The sequence below is a fragment of the Rana temporaria genome, chromosome 4, assembly GCF_905171775.1.
Source record: "Rana temporaria chromosome 4, aRanTem1.1, whole genome shotgun sequence".
NCBI lineage: Eukaryota > Metazoa > Chordata > Amphibia > Anura > Ranidae > Rana > Rana temporaria.
Genome location: NC_053492.1, coordinates 117,968,150 through 117,983,911, shown reverse-complemented (window position 1 = coordinate 117,983,911; position 15,762 = coordinate 117,968,150). Strand labels below are relative to the sequence as shown.

General features: G+C 48.5%; 2 protein-coding genes across 4 annotated transcripts in view; both read right to left on the bottom strand.

Annotated features, from left to right (window-relative positions):
* MTERF4 (mitochondrial transcription termination factor 4) overlaps positions 1-15,762 on the bottom strand; it is a 213,685-nt gene that overhangs the window by 44,523 nt on the left and 153,400 nt on the right. The window lies entirely within an intron of this gene.
* Positions 1-15,762, bottom strand: part of PASK (PAS domain containing serine/threonine kinase) — a 101,691-nt gene that overhangs the window by 4,905 nt on the left and 81,024 nt on the right. For all 3 annotated transcript variants that reach the window (XM_040348900.1, XM_040348901.1, XM_040348899.1), the window contains exons 15-17: positions 14,781-14,980; positions 11,597-11,730; positions 663-815 (exon numbers count right to left, since the gene is read on the bottom strand). In XM_040348900.1, the coding sequence (XP_040204834.1) occupies positions 663-815; positions 11,597-11,730; positions 14,781-14,980 (487 nt within the window). The remainder of the gene's footprint in view (positions 1-662; positions 816-11,596; positions 11,731-14,780; positions 14,981-15,762) is intronic.

Sequence of the window (15,762 nt, the reverse complement as noted above, 5' to 3'; positions counted from 1 at the left end):
TCACTGTGTTCCATGGTATATCTAATGCCTTGGAATTTCTTTTGTACCCTTCTCCTGACTGATACCTTTCAACAATGAGATCCCTCTGATGCTTTGGAAGCTCTCCGTGGCTTTTGCTGTAGGATGCAACTAAGAAAATGTCAGGAAAGACCTACTAGAACAGCTGAACTTTATTTGGGGTTAATCAGAGGCACTTTAAAATGATGACAGGTGTGTACCGACTCCTATTTAACATGAGTTGGAATGTGATTGCTTAATTCTGAACACAGCTACATCCTCAGTTATACGAGGGTGTGCACACTTATGCAACCACATTATTTTTTTATTTTTACTTCCCCCCTCCTAAAAACTTTCAGTTTGTTTTCAATTGAGTTGTACAGTTTATAGGTCAAATTAAAAGGTGGAAAAAGTTATGAAATTATTTATCTTTGACTCATTTTTTTTACATCACAGAAACCTGACATTTTAACAGGGGTGTGTAGACTTTTTATATCCATTGTATGTTAGGTTTTTCCCTAATGTGAGGAGAAACGTGGAGCGTACTTCATGTTCCTTATTCGGAGTTAACAGAATAAATCAAAACCAGATGGATCTTTACCGATCTTACTTGCTATGTTTGAGCCTTATATATGTAAATGTTAGAAATGCAATTAGCTTCTTACCTTTCTGGGAGCTAGCAGTTGGATACACCTCCTCCCAGGTATATTCAGCAAGGTTTACAGGTTGTGTCACCCACAGGTCTCTGAGGAGCTCATCAAGAGTCATGCGCATCTCAGGGTCACGATTAAGAAGACTGGAAATCAGGTCTTGCAATTCTAAAAGTAGAAAATCCAACAGTTACCATTAACAATAATGGAATTAATAATAAAACAATAAGGTTTTTTATCTTAATGCATTAGGATAAAAAACCTTCCATGTGCAGCAGCAGCCCCCCCCTTCCCTCACACTTACCTGAGGCCCCTCTCTGTCCAACCATGTCCATGAGTATCTCAGCTGTCCGAGATTCTCCCTCCTGATTGCATGAGACACAGTAGCCAATCAGGGGAGAAATGGGGCGGGGCTGGGTCTCAGGTATTTGCACTTAGGTTTTATTTTATTTATTTTTTTGGGGGGGGGGGGGGGGGGGCAAATACTGGAAAATCTTTAAACTTAAAAAAAGGATTTTTGTACTCACCGTAAAATCCATTTCTCTGAGTTCATAGACGGACACAGCATCCTTTGACCTTAGGGTTATGCTTCTTCCTACCAGGAGATTTAGGCAGAATTCTACAGCACTTAAGGTGTTAAAAACTTTCCTACATGCTGCTCCTCCCAGGGGGCGTGGCTCCCCCAGGCATAACCCACACCCTGCTTTAGCAGCCTCAGTTCGTAACAAGCAGTACAAACAAAGGAGGGGTGGGTGCTGTGTCCGTCTATGAACTCAGAGAAATGGATTTTACGGTGAGTACAAAAATCCTTTTTTCTCTTTCGTTCATAGACGGACACAGCATCCTTTGACCTTAGGGACGTCCCCAAGCAGTGTCAAAAAACGAGGGGTGGGAAAAATAACACAGCAAACAACAGGTTACACCCCAAACAAAACCGGAGTTACTCAACGGAGGAACTCCAACCTTAAACTGCCGCCTGTAACACCCTGCGGCCGAATGAGGCATCAGAAGATGCACTCACATCCACCTTATAAAACTTTGAAAAAGTGTGGACCGACGACCAGGTCGCAGCCTTACACACCTGTAACACAGAGGCTTGGTGTCGGAAAGCCCAGGAGGCTCCAATCGCCCTGGTCGAATGCGCCGTGACCCGAAAGGGAGGCGCCCGCCCCTTCAGGGCGTAGGCCTGAAGCACAACCTGTCGGATCCACCTGGAAATGGTGGCCGACGAGACTGCCAGGCCCTTACTGGGACCGGACACAGACACGAACAGCGAGTCCGACTTCCGGAACGGAGCTGTCGCCGACAAGTAAACTCGAAGGGCCCGAACCACATCTAGAGAATGTAAAACGGCTTCCTTCGGGTTCTTCGGCTGAGGACATAATGATGGAACAACAATGTCCTCGTTAATGTGAAAGGCCGAAACGACCTTCGGAAGAAAAGAAGGTCGCGGGCGCAGCACCGCCTTATCCTGATGGATGACCAAGTAGGGGGCCTTGCAAGACAAGGCCGCCAGTTCAGACACTCGTCTGATAGAGGTAATAGCTACCAGAAAGACCACCTTCTGCGACAAAGTCAGCAAGGGGATCTCCCGAATGTCCTCAAAGGGGGCACGCTGAAGCGCCGAGAGGACCAAGTTCAAGTCCCAAGAAGGTAGCGGAGGGCGCACCGGGGGGGCCACATGCCGGACCCCCTGCACAAACGTGCGAACCAAAGAGTGCGCTGCCACGGGACGCTGAAAATAAACAGCCAGAGCAGAAATCTGACTCTTGATCGTGCTCAAGGCAAGAGCCTGGTCCACTCCCCGCTGTAGGAACAGCAGGATCCGGGACACCACGTAAGTACGGGGGTGCCACTTCATCTCCTCACACATAGAGATGTATGCTTTCCATGTACGATGATAAATTTTTCGAGAAGTGGACTTCCGTGCACGCATCATGGTAGAGATTACCGGGCCCGACAGGCCCCGGTCCTTCAGTACCTGGTTCTCAACAGCCACGCCGTTAAAGCCAGTGACCGTAAAGCAGGATGGAAGATCGGGCCCTGAGACAGGAGATCTTCCCTCAGAGGCAGGCGCCAGGGGGCGTCTGCCACCAGACGTACCAGGTCCGCGTACCAAGAGCGACGCGGCCAATCTGGGGCGATCAGGATCGTTGGAATCCCTTCGGCTTCCACCCTGCGCAGCAGGCGGGGTAGGAGCCTTAGAGGAGGGAAGGCGTAAATCAGGTGATATTGACCCCAGGGAGCCACTAACGCGTCTGACGCGTCTGCCCACGGGTCCCTTGACCTGGCCACAAACCGTGGTACCTTCCGATTGAGACGGGACGCCAGAAGGTCCACGTCTGGAGTGCCCCATTTTTGGCACAGGATCTGAAAAACCTCCGGGTGGAGAGACCACTCCCCTTGATCCATAGTCGTGCGACTTAGGAAGTCGGCTTGCCAATTCAGAACTCCCGGAATGTATACCGCTGACAGGGCCGGAACGGACCTTTCGGCCCACCGAAGTATGTGAGCGACCTCCGTCGCCGCGGCCGAGCTCCTTGTGCCGCCCTGATGATTGACGTACGCCACGGCCGTGGCGTTGTCGGACTGGATCCTGACAGGACGGCCCTGCAGCTCCAGGGACCACCTGACAAGGCACAGCTTGATCGCTCGGAGCTCCAGGATATTGATCGGCAGGCGGGGGGACTCCTGAGTCCAGCGCCCCTGGGCTGACTGGGTGCCCCAGACGCCCCCCCAGCCGAAGAGACTGGCATCCGTCGTGACCACTGTCCAGCGGCACGGAAGAAAAGACTTCCCGGACCGAAGCACCGGAGACGTCAGCCACCATGCCAGGGAAGACTTGGCCAGATGGCTCAACCGAATCTGGCGATCCAGAGAAGATGGGACCCTGTCCCATCGTGACAGAATCTCCTTCTGTAGTACCCTGGTGTGGAATTGGGCATACGGAACCGTCTCGAAGGAGGCCACCATCAGACCCAGAACCCGCATGCAGAAGCGAAGAGACGACCACTTCTGGGTCGACAACTGTCTCACTGCAGATTGCAGGGTCCGCAGTTTTTCCGATGGGAGGAACACTTTTGCCTCCCCCGAATCCAAAACCAGCCCCAGGTGTTCCAGCCTCTGGGACGGAACCAACACTGATTTTTTGAGATTCAGAAGCCAGCCGAACTCCTGCAGAGTCCGACACGTGATGGACACGTCCTCCTCTAACTCTGAGCTTGAAGAAGCTCTCAGGAGAAGGTCGTCCAGGTATCCCACGATAGCGATCCCTCGCTGCCTTAGCAAGGCCAGGATCGGGGCGAGCACCTTGGTGAACACCCGTGGTGCCGACGCCAGCCCGAACGGGAGGGCCACGAATTGATAGTGGTCCTCCCCGATCGCAAAACGCAGATACCTTTGGTGGCTTGTGCAAACGGGGACATGCAGGTATGCGTCCATGATGTCCAAGGACGCCATGAAGTCCCCCTGGTGGAGGGCCGCTATGATAGAACGGACCGACTCCATCCTGAATCGCTGCACCTTGACAAAGGAGTTGAGGGCCTTTAGGTCCAGGACAGGGCGAACCCCTCCCTTCTTGGGAACCACGAACAGATTGGAGTAGAACCCCCGAAACCGTTCCAGCGAGGGAACCGGCACAACCACCCCTCTGTCCAGAAGATACTGGACAGCCCCGGACAGGGCTAGCCGCCGATCCTGAGGAAGCTGGAGGTTGGATGGAAAAAATCTGTTTGGGGGACAAGAGAGGAACTCTATCTTGTACCCCGAGGCGACCACCTCGCAAACCCAACGGTCGGTCAGAAGAGAGTTCCACCGATCCGCGAAGTCGTGAAGCCGTCCCCCCACCCGAGACCCGGGCGGGGGCAGACCTTCATGCGGAAGCAGGCTTTTCCGCAGGCTTGTTTGGTTTGTTAAACCAGGGGCGCTTACGCCCGGCAGCAGGGGCTTTTGCCCCTTGCGGACCTTTTCCAGCCGCGCTGGGCGCACGAAAAAAACGCTTAGGGGTAGTAAAAGTAGGACCTTGCTTGCGGCGAGGTTCCTTACCCTTCCCCGACTGAGGGAGCAAGGTGCGCTTACCTCCAGTGGCATCCTTAATGATGTCATCCAGGGATGCCCCAAAGAGCCGTCCGCCCTTAAAGGGCAAATCCACCAAGGCCTTTTTTGAGGACTGGTCAGCCGACCAGCACTTCAGCCATATAAGGCGGCGCAGAACCACTGCGTAGACAGAAGCCCTGGAAAGCAAAGGCATCGAATCCATAGCCGCCTCACAGAGAAACTTCTGACCCTGAATCAACTGCTCAGCCAGGTCCCTAGAGGACTCGGAAGCACCCTGGACCTCCAGATCCTGCAGCAGGAGCTTCGCCCTTTCAGTTAGCGTCTGAGCAACCAGGGCGCCAGCCAGAGCCGGCCTTACCGCCGAACCCACCACCGAGAACAGGGAGCGGGCCACGGCCTCCACTCTCCTATCATCGGGGTCCTTGAAAGCAGGAGCCCCCTCCACAGGCAACGTAGTAGCCTTACTCAGTCTGGACACAGGAGGGTCCACCGACGGAGGAGTGACCCACTTTTTTAAAAAGTCCTCCTCCAGGGGGTAACGGGTAGCAAAGCTTTTAGGAACAGTAAAAGCCTTTTGCGGTGTATCCCATTCCTTATACAACAAATTGTCCAAATAAGGAACACAAGGGAATACCTTAGCGGTACGCGGTGGTTTGCGGAATCCAAAAGGGACTGACACCGCTGGTGTCTCCGCCACATCCTCTAAATGAAGAGTCTCACGTACCGCAGTTATAAGAGCTCCAACAAATTCCTTGTCAGCAGACTCCGCAGCAGAGTCATCCTCGCTGTCCATGTGGGTTAAGCCCGCATCCTCTGACATGACAGAACCAGAAGCAGCAACAGCGTTATCAGATTCTGCGTCAGAGATATCCCCAGAAACAGCCTCTGGGGGGGGGGCGCTTTTTACCCCCCAACAGAGCACTGGCAGCTTCAAACCTGGTGAGAAAAGACTCCAGGACAGCCGACACCGATTCAACAGATGTGGCAGGGGAAGGGGCGCTAAGGGTTAATTCCGGCATTGTGAGGAATGAGGGGCCTGATTCAGGCTCCATATTGCAGCTGCCGTGTCACCCCCACTGCCAATGGCAGGAAAAAAGTCCCCCACAGGTCACCTCCCGGCCGCTAGAGCACAGTCTGGGGCCCCCTGAGACTCACCACCCCCCTGGTACAGCGCGGTCTGTGAAGGACAAGTGTGTGCTGAGGAGAAGCTGCAGCGCTGCGTCTGTCCCCTCAGATGATTCGCGGTCTTTTTCCCCCCGCCGAAACGGCCACTAGAGGCCGAACTAGTGCTGAAAACGGCGCCGGCCACAAGAAAATGGCCGCCGAATAATACAAGCGCGGCTCCGGCAAAATGGCCGCCGTTGCGCAGTTTTAAAAAGACAGTGTACCCAAAAATGACAGTACACCAAAACAGCACACAGCACACACAAAAATGCCCAGAATGTCCACCACAGTCCCCTGCAGTGACACAGAACAGCCCCAGCCATACCCGAGTGAAAAAAAAAAAAAAATATGAGCCCCAGGGAAAAAACCCCCTGCACAGCCGTCACCCAAAGGGGGAAGGAGGGAGAGGAATAAGGGAGAGAGGAAAGCAGGGGAAAACCCTCAGTCGACCTCCCAAGGGAAAACATTCCAGCCAGACCACTTACCTGAGTAAGGGGCCACTACTTACCTGTCCTGCGACTACCCGGCTGGAGGTATCCCAGACAGAACCAACGTCCGCGAACGGCATGGCTGTCAGCCAGACACACTGTGACAAGGCCATAGAGACCGGTCATATGTGTGCCCTAGAACCGAAGTTCCCCGGCCGCCCCTGGAGCAATGGGGCCTGTCGTGGACGTCCCAAAGCTGAGCTAAGGGCCGGCACACGCTCGAAGGCCGAACCTGGGGGGACTACAAGGGTCGAGGACCCAGCCTGTCACCCAGTCGGCTGTTGATAGAAGAATCGCAGGATTCAAAATAAAAATAAAATAAAAAAAAGCGAGAAAAAACTCGCAAAATGCAAGAAAATTTGCAAGAAAAAACTCCAGAGTCCAGGACTCCAGAGAGCCTGACTCTCCTGATGGTTAGGCAGAAACAAACTGAGGCTGCTAAAGCAGGGTGTGGGTTATGCCTGGGGGAGCCACGCCCCCTGGGAGGAGCAGCATGTAGGAAAGTTTTTAACACCTTAAGTGCTGTAGAATTCTGCCTAAATCTCCTGGTAGGAAGAAGCATAACCCTAAGGTCAAAGGATGCTGTGTCCGTCTATGAACGAAAGAGAAAAGGGGTTGTAAAGGTACAATTTCTTTTTCCTAAATAGCTTCCTTTACCTTAGTGCAGTCCTCCTTCACTTACCTCATCTTTCGATTTTGCTTTTAAATGTCCTTATTTCTTCTGAGAAATCCTCACTTCCTGTTCTTCTGTCTGTAAGCCCAGGTTCACACTGGGCTGCAGAAGTGAAGCCGTGCGAGTTCAGCTGAACTCGCACGGCTTCACTCCCGCTGGCAGTCCCGATTTCGGCCGCGATTTAAGAGACATCTGTGCAGGTTTCTGCACAGATGTCAATGTAAATCGCGGCCCGAAATCGCAAAAAGTAGTACAGGAACTACTTTTTAAAATCGGTGCAGCGCCGCACGATTAGGACGGTGTCATTGTCGACAAATGCCGCCGATTTGAGATGCGATTTCACATGTAAAATCGCATCTCAAATCGAAGCAAATCGTACTCAGTGTGAACCTGGGCTCACTCCACACAGTAGTGCAAGGTTTTCTCCCTGGTGTGGAGTGTCGTGCTCGCCCCCTTCCTTGGACTACAGGAGTCAGGATGCTCTCTACGTTGCAGATAGAGAAAGGTGCTGTGTGTTAGTGGGCATCCTGACTCTCCTGTAGTCCAAGGAAGGGGGCGAGCACGACACTCCACACCAGGATGAAAGCCTTGCATTACTGTGTGGAGTTACAGACAGAAGAACAGGAAGTGAGGATTTCTCAGAAGAAATAAGGACATTTAAAAGCAAAATGGAAGGATGAGGTAAGTGAAGGACGACTTCACTAAGGTAAAAGGAAGCTATTTAGGGGGAGGGGGGGGGGGTGTAACTTTACAGGAAATGCATTAAGGTAAAAAATGTCTTGCCTTTGCAACCACTTTAAAGTCTTGTAGATGGCGACTTTTCTCTGCTACACAACACTGTATACAGAAAGCTTTACAAAGCACTGGCTGGCTTTAAGTACGGTAGGCTTCGTATGGCTTCACAGCACCCTTCACCTGCAGTTTCTGAATGTTAAACACAGTTTCTAATGGAAGTGCAGGCTGCTGCTCGAAGGATTTCAGCAAGGTTCAAGTATTGCTAAAACTTTCCGAGTGCCTGCTGGGAGCATGATTAAAGTGACAGCCTGCACTCCAACTGGGTTCTGTCAGAAGCCTCAAACTGTAATAGTATAGTAAGCTTGGTGCAGAGGTATTTGCAAGGTTATTGCAAATGACAAGCAGGCACTATTTGCAGCTCAAGGAAAAAAGGTTTAACCTATGCATATGGAAAGACTTTTTTTTTTTACAGCAAGGTAAATGCAGACGTCTTTTTTTTTTGGCTTACTTCTTTTACATGCCTATCTCAGAATCAGAATTTTGGTCAAATATGTACATCATACAAGGGATTTGAATTCAGTTTAAGGTTTAAAAGTTTCAATGTACTTTGCACATAGATAAAAATGTATGCACCCATCCCCCCACAAACACATATTCTATATACCCACGCTAATAAAACATTATAATATGTAGAATATAATTAACCACTTGCCGACCGCGCCATAGCAAAAATACTGCTACAGCGCGGTCGAGTTACTGTGACAGGACGTCCCTGGGACGTCCTCGTGCACTTCCGCGTTTGCGCGTCCCCTGGGGCGCGCTCGCGGAAGTGTCCGTGCTCGCCGGGTCTAGAAGACCCGGCGCATCACGGATCACGGTAAATTGCCGCGAATCGCGGCTGTTTACCACGTGATCGCTCCGTCAAATGACGGAGCGATCACTTGTAAACAAACCGGCGTCATTTGATGACGCCGGTTCCTCCCTCTCCTCTCTGTACCGTTCGGTACAGTGCGAGAGGAGAGGAGGGGGGGGAGCGCGGGGTGTCAGCAGTGCTGTGGCTGGATCTGTGACAACTGCAGTCACAGATCCAGCCATCCCTCCCAGCTCAGCAATACTCCGCAATACCCCAATACTTACTCTGCCATACCCCCCATACTTACTCTGCCATACCCCCCATACTTACTCTGCCATACCCCCCCATACTTACTCTGCCATACCCCCCCATACTTACTCTGCCATACCCCCCCATACATACTCTGCCATACCCCCCCATACATACTCTGCCATACCCCCCCATACATACTCTGCCATACCCCCCCATACATACTCTGCCATACCCCCCCATACATACTCTGCCATACCCCCCCATACATACTCTGCCATACCCCCCCATACATACTCTGCCATACCCCCCCATACACACTCTGCCATACCCCCCCATACATACTCTGCCATACCCCCCCATACATACTCTGCCATACCCCCCCATACATACTCTGCCATACCCCCCCATACTCTGCCATACCCCCCCATACTCTGCCATACCCCCCCATACTCTGCCATACCCCCCCATACTCTGCCATACCCCCCCATACTCTGCAATACCCCCCCATACTCTGCAATACCCCCCCATACTCTGCAATACCCCCCCATACTCTGCAATACCCCCCCATACTCTGCAATACCCCGATACTCTGCAATACCCCGATACTCTGCAATACCCTGCGCGATACTCTGCAATACCCAAATACTCTGCAATACCCAAATACTCTGCAATACCCAAATACTCTGCAATACCCCAATACTCTGCAATACCCCAATACTCTGCAATACCCCCAATACCCCAATACTCCGCAATACCCCCAATACCCCAATACTCTGCAATACCCCCAATACCCCAATACTCCCCAATACCCCAATACTCTGCAATACCCCAATACTCTGCAATACCCCAATACTCTGCAATACCCCAATACTCTGCAATACCCCAATACTCTGCAATACCCCAATACTCTGCAATACCCCAATACTCTGCAATACCCCAATACTCTGCAATACCCCAATACTCTGCAATACCCCAATACTCTGCAATACCCCAATACTCTGCAATACCCCAATACTCTGCAATACCCCAATACTCTGCAATACCCCAATACTCCGCAATACCCCAATACTCCGCAATACCCCAATACTCCGCAATACCCCAATACTCCGCAATACCCCAATACTCCGCAATACCCCGCAATACCCCAATACTCCGCATATATAATGTTTTGGGGTTCTATGTAATTTTCTAGCAAATAAATTGTGATTTTTCCATGTAGGAGAGAAATGTCAGAATTGGCCTGGGTGTTCCAGAACGCCTGATGGCGCTCCCTGCATGTTGGGCCTCTGTATGTGGCCACGCCGTGTAAAAGTTGCACACATGGGGTATCGCCATACTCGGGAGGAATAGCAGAATGTGTTTTGGGGTGTTATTCGTGGTATGCATATGCTGTGTGTGAGAAATAACCTGCGAATATGACAGAAACAAGTTTTTTTTTTTTTTTTTTTACAGAATTTTCGGTCGTTTTTCTTTTATAGCGCAAAAAATAAAAAACCCAGAGGTGATCTAATACCACCAAAAGAAAGCTCTATTTGTGTGAAAAAAAGGACAACAATTTCAAATGGGTACAATGTTGTATGACGGAGTAATTGTCATTCAAATTGTGAGAGCACCGAAAGCTGAAAATTGGTCTGGTCAGGAAGGGGGTTTAAGTGCCCAGTGGTCAAGAGGTTAATGTCTTAGTCATACACCCAGTTACTATATACATGTGCTAATACTTTACAAACAGTGGGGTTTATTTACAAAAACTGGAGAGTGCAAACTCTGGTGCGGATGTGCATAGAAACCAATCAGCTTCCAGATCTTTTTGTCAAAGTTTAATTCAGGGATCCTCAAACTACGGCCCTCCAGCTGTTGCGGAACTACACATCCCATGAGTCATTGTAAAACTCTGACATTCACAGACATGACTTGGCATGATGGGAATTGTAGTTCCTGAACAACTGGAGGGCCATAGTTTGAAGACCCATGGTTTAATTGAACAAGTTGAAGTTAGAACCTGACTCTCTACGATGCACCAGATTTTGCACTCTCCAGTTTTAGTAAATCCAGATCTCCCAGTGAGACATTGGGGTTGAAACATCTAAAAGCTGAAGTAGTACAGACGGTGCTTTGGGGGAAGAAACTAAAACAAACAGACAATGTACAGGACGTATGGGGTCTGTAGTGATCTTCTCTGCATGGTTCCTGACTCTAGAGTTGTACAAGTCCTGGATTGCAGGTAGATTAGCATCAATTATTTTATAATGAAGATTTATCTGTCCACTGTAGTCTGCTCTAAACCAAACAGTGATGGAAGTGCAAAGAACAGACGTGATTACTGCAGTGTAAAATTGTATCAGCAGATCATGGGGCAGGTTGGAATTCCCCAGCAGAAAGTACACCCTTTGCTGGGTCTTTTTGAGGATTGTGTGGATGTTGGATGTCCACTTCAGATCCTGGGAAATTATAGATCTGAAAAAAGGGAAGGTCACTGCAGTCGACACAGTAATGGGGAGTATGGTGAGATCAGACCATATGGGGTGGGGTGGGGTTCTCCTAAAATCCACCATCTAAAAAGACAATGAAAAATTTTTTTTTTTTACATAAATGGATTTCCCTGTTTAGAATTCTGTTTTTAGAACTGCTGAGGTGATGAAAGAAGGCCAAACGGTTGTCTACCACATGGTGGGAGTCTACCACAGTGTGAACCGCTAGATTAGAAATTGTAATAATTGATGATTCTCACCTTGGGATACAGCAAATGGAGGGTTTAATTCAGCCTCCAAGATCTCTTCTACTTCACAAAAAGGATTCTCCCCAAAAATGAGGGTATAGAGCGTTACACCTAGAGACCACATTTCCAGCTCTGGACCAGGATACCTTTAAATGATAAAAAAAAAACAAGGAATACATATTATTATACACGATTTATATAGCGCCAACATAGCGCAATGTAGAGGGGGGACAGCACAATTACAGTACAGTTCAATACAGAAGGTACAGGAGGTCCCTGCTTGTAGAGCTTACATTCTAAAGGGGTGGTGGTACAAAAGGTAATAGCTGCAGAGAATGATTTGATGGGGGTGGCTCAGGGACAGTTAGGTGGGTGTGGGATAGGCTTCTATGAATAAATGAGTTTTCAGGGATCTCCTAAAGGTGTAGAGGTTAGGGGCTGATCGGACATACTGGGGAAGGAGTTCCAGAGGATGGGAGAGGATCTGGAGAAGTCCTGAAGGCGACCATGGGAGGAGGTAACAAGGGAGCAGGAGGTCCTTGGAGGAGCGAAGGGAACGATTTGGGCGATATCTACAGATGAGGTTGGTGATGTAGGTGAGGGCAATGTTGTGAATGGCCTTGTATGTTGTGGTTTGCATTTTTTTTTTTTTTTAACAGAAAGAGGTTTTTATTAACAAAACAGCATTACAAGATATGCATTATTCGACAGTCAGATTTGCATAGAAACGATGACAGTCAGAAACAAGTGATTTCAGCATTTGCAGATCATAAAACAAAGGAAAATCAAAAAGGAAAAGGTAAAATAATACAAGTAAAATAAGCAACGAGGTGCTAGTCCATAGCCCTCCCTCCCCAGTCCACCCCAACCGTAAGCCACCAGGCGCAGACCCAACCGGAGTACTCCTCAGAGTACACGCGGGCAAAAGACCGTCGCCCCTGCGCCAAGTCCCTAGATAACCAACCAAAACGTGTAAGGACCCCAGCAGCCGATCGAAGTGGGCAGCGCCCCGAGAGAGAGGGGGGGGGCAATGGCCCCCATGCCGGGCGGGGGGGGGGGGGGAATCCATCTCAGTCTCCCACCCCCCCGGCCCCCCATCCCGGTGCGTCCACCCAGACCTTATCGTACTTAGCAGGGCACTGCCTACTCTCATACGTGAGTTTGTAAAGGGGCAAAGCAGAGTCCACCGCCTTCCTCCAGGATCCAAGGGTGGGAGGTCCTACCGACTTCCACCGTAGCAGTATCTCCCTCCTAGCATAAAACAGTGAGAACGTAATACATAGCTTAGTGTAACCGTCTCCTTCGACCTCACCCAAATGACTCAGAAGGAGCACCAAGGGATCCAACGGCACTCTGGTCCCTCCTATGTCGCTAAGCCTCTCTGCTACCCCCGCCCAATACGGCCGAAGCTTCGGGCAGTCCCACACCATGTGCCAGAAGGTCCCCACCTCGACCCTGTGGTTTGCATTTTAAATTTTATACGGTGGGGTAGGGGAAGCCAGTGAATGGATTGGCAGAGAGAAGCAGCAGTCATGGATCGGTTAGTGAATTCTATTAGTCTAGCAGCAGAATTCATAATAGACGGAAGGGGGATAGCCTGCGTAAGGGTAGGTCATTAGGGAGAGAGTTGCAGTAGTCAAGGCGGGAAATAATCAAGGAGTGAATAAAGTTGTTTTGTGGTATCATTAGTCAGGAAGAGTCGAATTCTGGAGATGTTGTGGAGGTTAAGACGGCAGGATTTAGCCAGTGATTGATGTGGGGGCTGAAAGACAGGTCAGAGTCAAGGATTACACCCAGCACCCTGGCATGTGTGGAGGGACCAATGGTTGTGTTGTTGATCTTAATGGTAAAGTCATTGGGGGGGCGGGGCGGAGTTGGGGTTGAACCGGGAAGGAGGAAATATAACAAGCAGCTCATATATCTTTAAAAATGTCTTGCATAACATAATTCCCCAAAATCATAGAGATATAGTTCTTACTGCTAGGACTAAAAACCATCATAAACAAATAGTTGTGTCCCTATAATGAGTTATTCAGAAAAGAACACATTTTCTCGAATTTCTCTAATATTCTGTTCCACTGCCTTTTCACAAAGCATTACATCCTTATAACAAGACATTGTTGTGCTGGTTACTAAGAAGCCTGTGTTCTGCAAAAGACATGTGCCGAGTAATCCTGTGTCTAGCTGGACTGACCTCACAGAATGCAAATTGCGCTGCTCTAGAATCTTTTTTCATCCTGTCCTCTCTTTTCATAATGCCTATTATAATGATCCCAGCTGATATTCAAAAACAAACGATCATAAATGACAAAGGTTTTTATTCTTATTTTAATATTTCTCAAGTATTGAATCATTAGTCAAATAGTACATTCAAATACTGTCATGTTTTAATTGTTTTGATAATGCTGGCCAATGAGTGAATTACCTGCAAGTCTATCTGTATTTAGAGTGGAGTTCCACTGTCACAACAGGAACACAGTTCTGCATGTACATAGGAAATTACCGGTATCTTTCTCCTTGAGCCTTAATGGAGCTTACACAGTAGAACAATAATTATCTGCAATATGCTGTAACCCCTGAGCCATTATTTCTTATGAAAGGTGTAAAAAAAAAAACAAAAAAAATTACTTCACTGTCATTAATTGTTTGTAAAATTCAAACTTCCATTTCCTGTGTTCTTCCACATGCCATGTCCAGGTACGTGGTATAAAATGGCTGCTGTGTGCAGTGGCTGGATCTTCTCTTTCTATTAGATTTGTATCACTAAAAAGATAAAACTCTGATCGGATTGCTAATGCATTTAGCAGAATGCTCTTAGGTTTCCAACCATGTATAAGCAGGCTGAATGTATTAAGTTGATCAATCAACTTGGGTACAACCAGCCTGCCAGATTTTGCATGCGATTAGTATAGTTGCTAGCAATAATCACTGTCTTCTCCTTCACGGCTTTCCCCCACTGGGAGAATACAATAGCTGGGTGGGAGGGATTCCCCTGTCAACACTGTGGTTGCAGGAAAGACATTTGTGTATGGGCTGCTTTAGTCTTACTAAGTTTTTGTCTTGTATGCTTCAATTCATGTCTTTATGCTGTTTACTAGAGAAGGATTACAAGGCAACAAGGGACTTTATGGATATTAAAAAAGGACATGTTTAGCCAGAACACAGGTAATATGTAAAAATAAATAAATGAACTTACGGATTGCCAAGCAGCACCTCGGGTGCACAGTATTCGGTGGTACCACAAAAGGTAGAAAACAACTTTCCAGGCTGTAAACGAGCTGCAGAGCCAAAGTCAACCAGTTTTATAGTGAAGTCAGGGGCAATTATAATGTTCTCATCCTTAATGTCACGATGCAAAATATAGTGACTGTGTAGATATCCCACTGCCGATACCAACTGCAATTAGAGAGGAAAAAGCAGAGTTCATTTTTAAATCATAAAATACTCTTCTTTTTAGGTTTTATGGGGCACCTGAGCAAAATCTGGGGTAAACACCCTACTTATATTAGGCTTGACACTTAGGAAAAGTCCCCACCCCCTCCTTATGGACTGTACAGAAACAGTACTGGGATCCACTCTATAAACATGCCGTAGGGGATGAAGACCAGCTAGTTAGAATGTGAATAGTAAAAGCATGTGAACAAGAGAGAAACATAGTAACATAACAAACATAGTAAAGCTGAGAGGGTATCTGTGTTCCCTAATGAGTCAATGGGAGAAGTATATTACAGGGTCTATAAAGAGAATTTTATATCATTGTTTATTGGGGACACAGTATAACTATTAGGGGACATGTCAAGGTAGTCCAACTGAAAAAAAGTGCGTGCAAAGTAGGGAGATGCAAAGAAGCAGCTGTGTCAAGCTCAATTTCCCACCTACTGCACCTTCGGGAGAAAACTTTTACCACAACATGCAAAGACAAAAACACAAAATCAATAGCAGAGATGAAGGGAAGAAAAAGTAGAAAAAAAAAAAAAAATAAGCAAGGATCTGTGTTTGTCTACTGCAGAAAAGTAAAAAAAAAAAAAATGTTTTATACTTACCTGCTCTGTGCAGTGGATTTGCACAGGGCAGCCTAGATCCTCCTCTTCTCGGGTCCCTCTCTCCTGTCGAGTGCCCCCACAGCAAGCTGCTTGCTATGGGGGCACCCGAGCTGAGATGCCGCTCCGTTTGCCTAT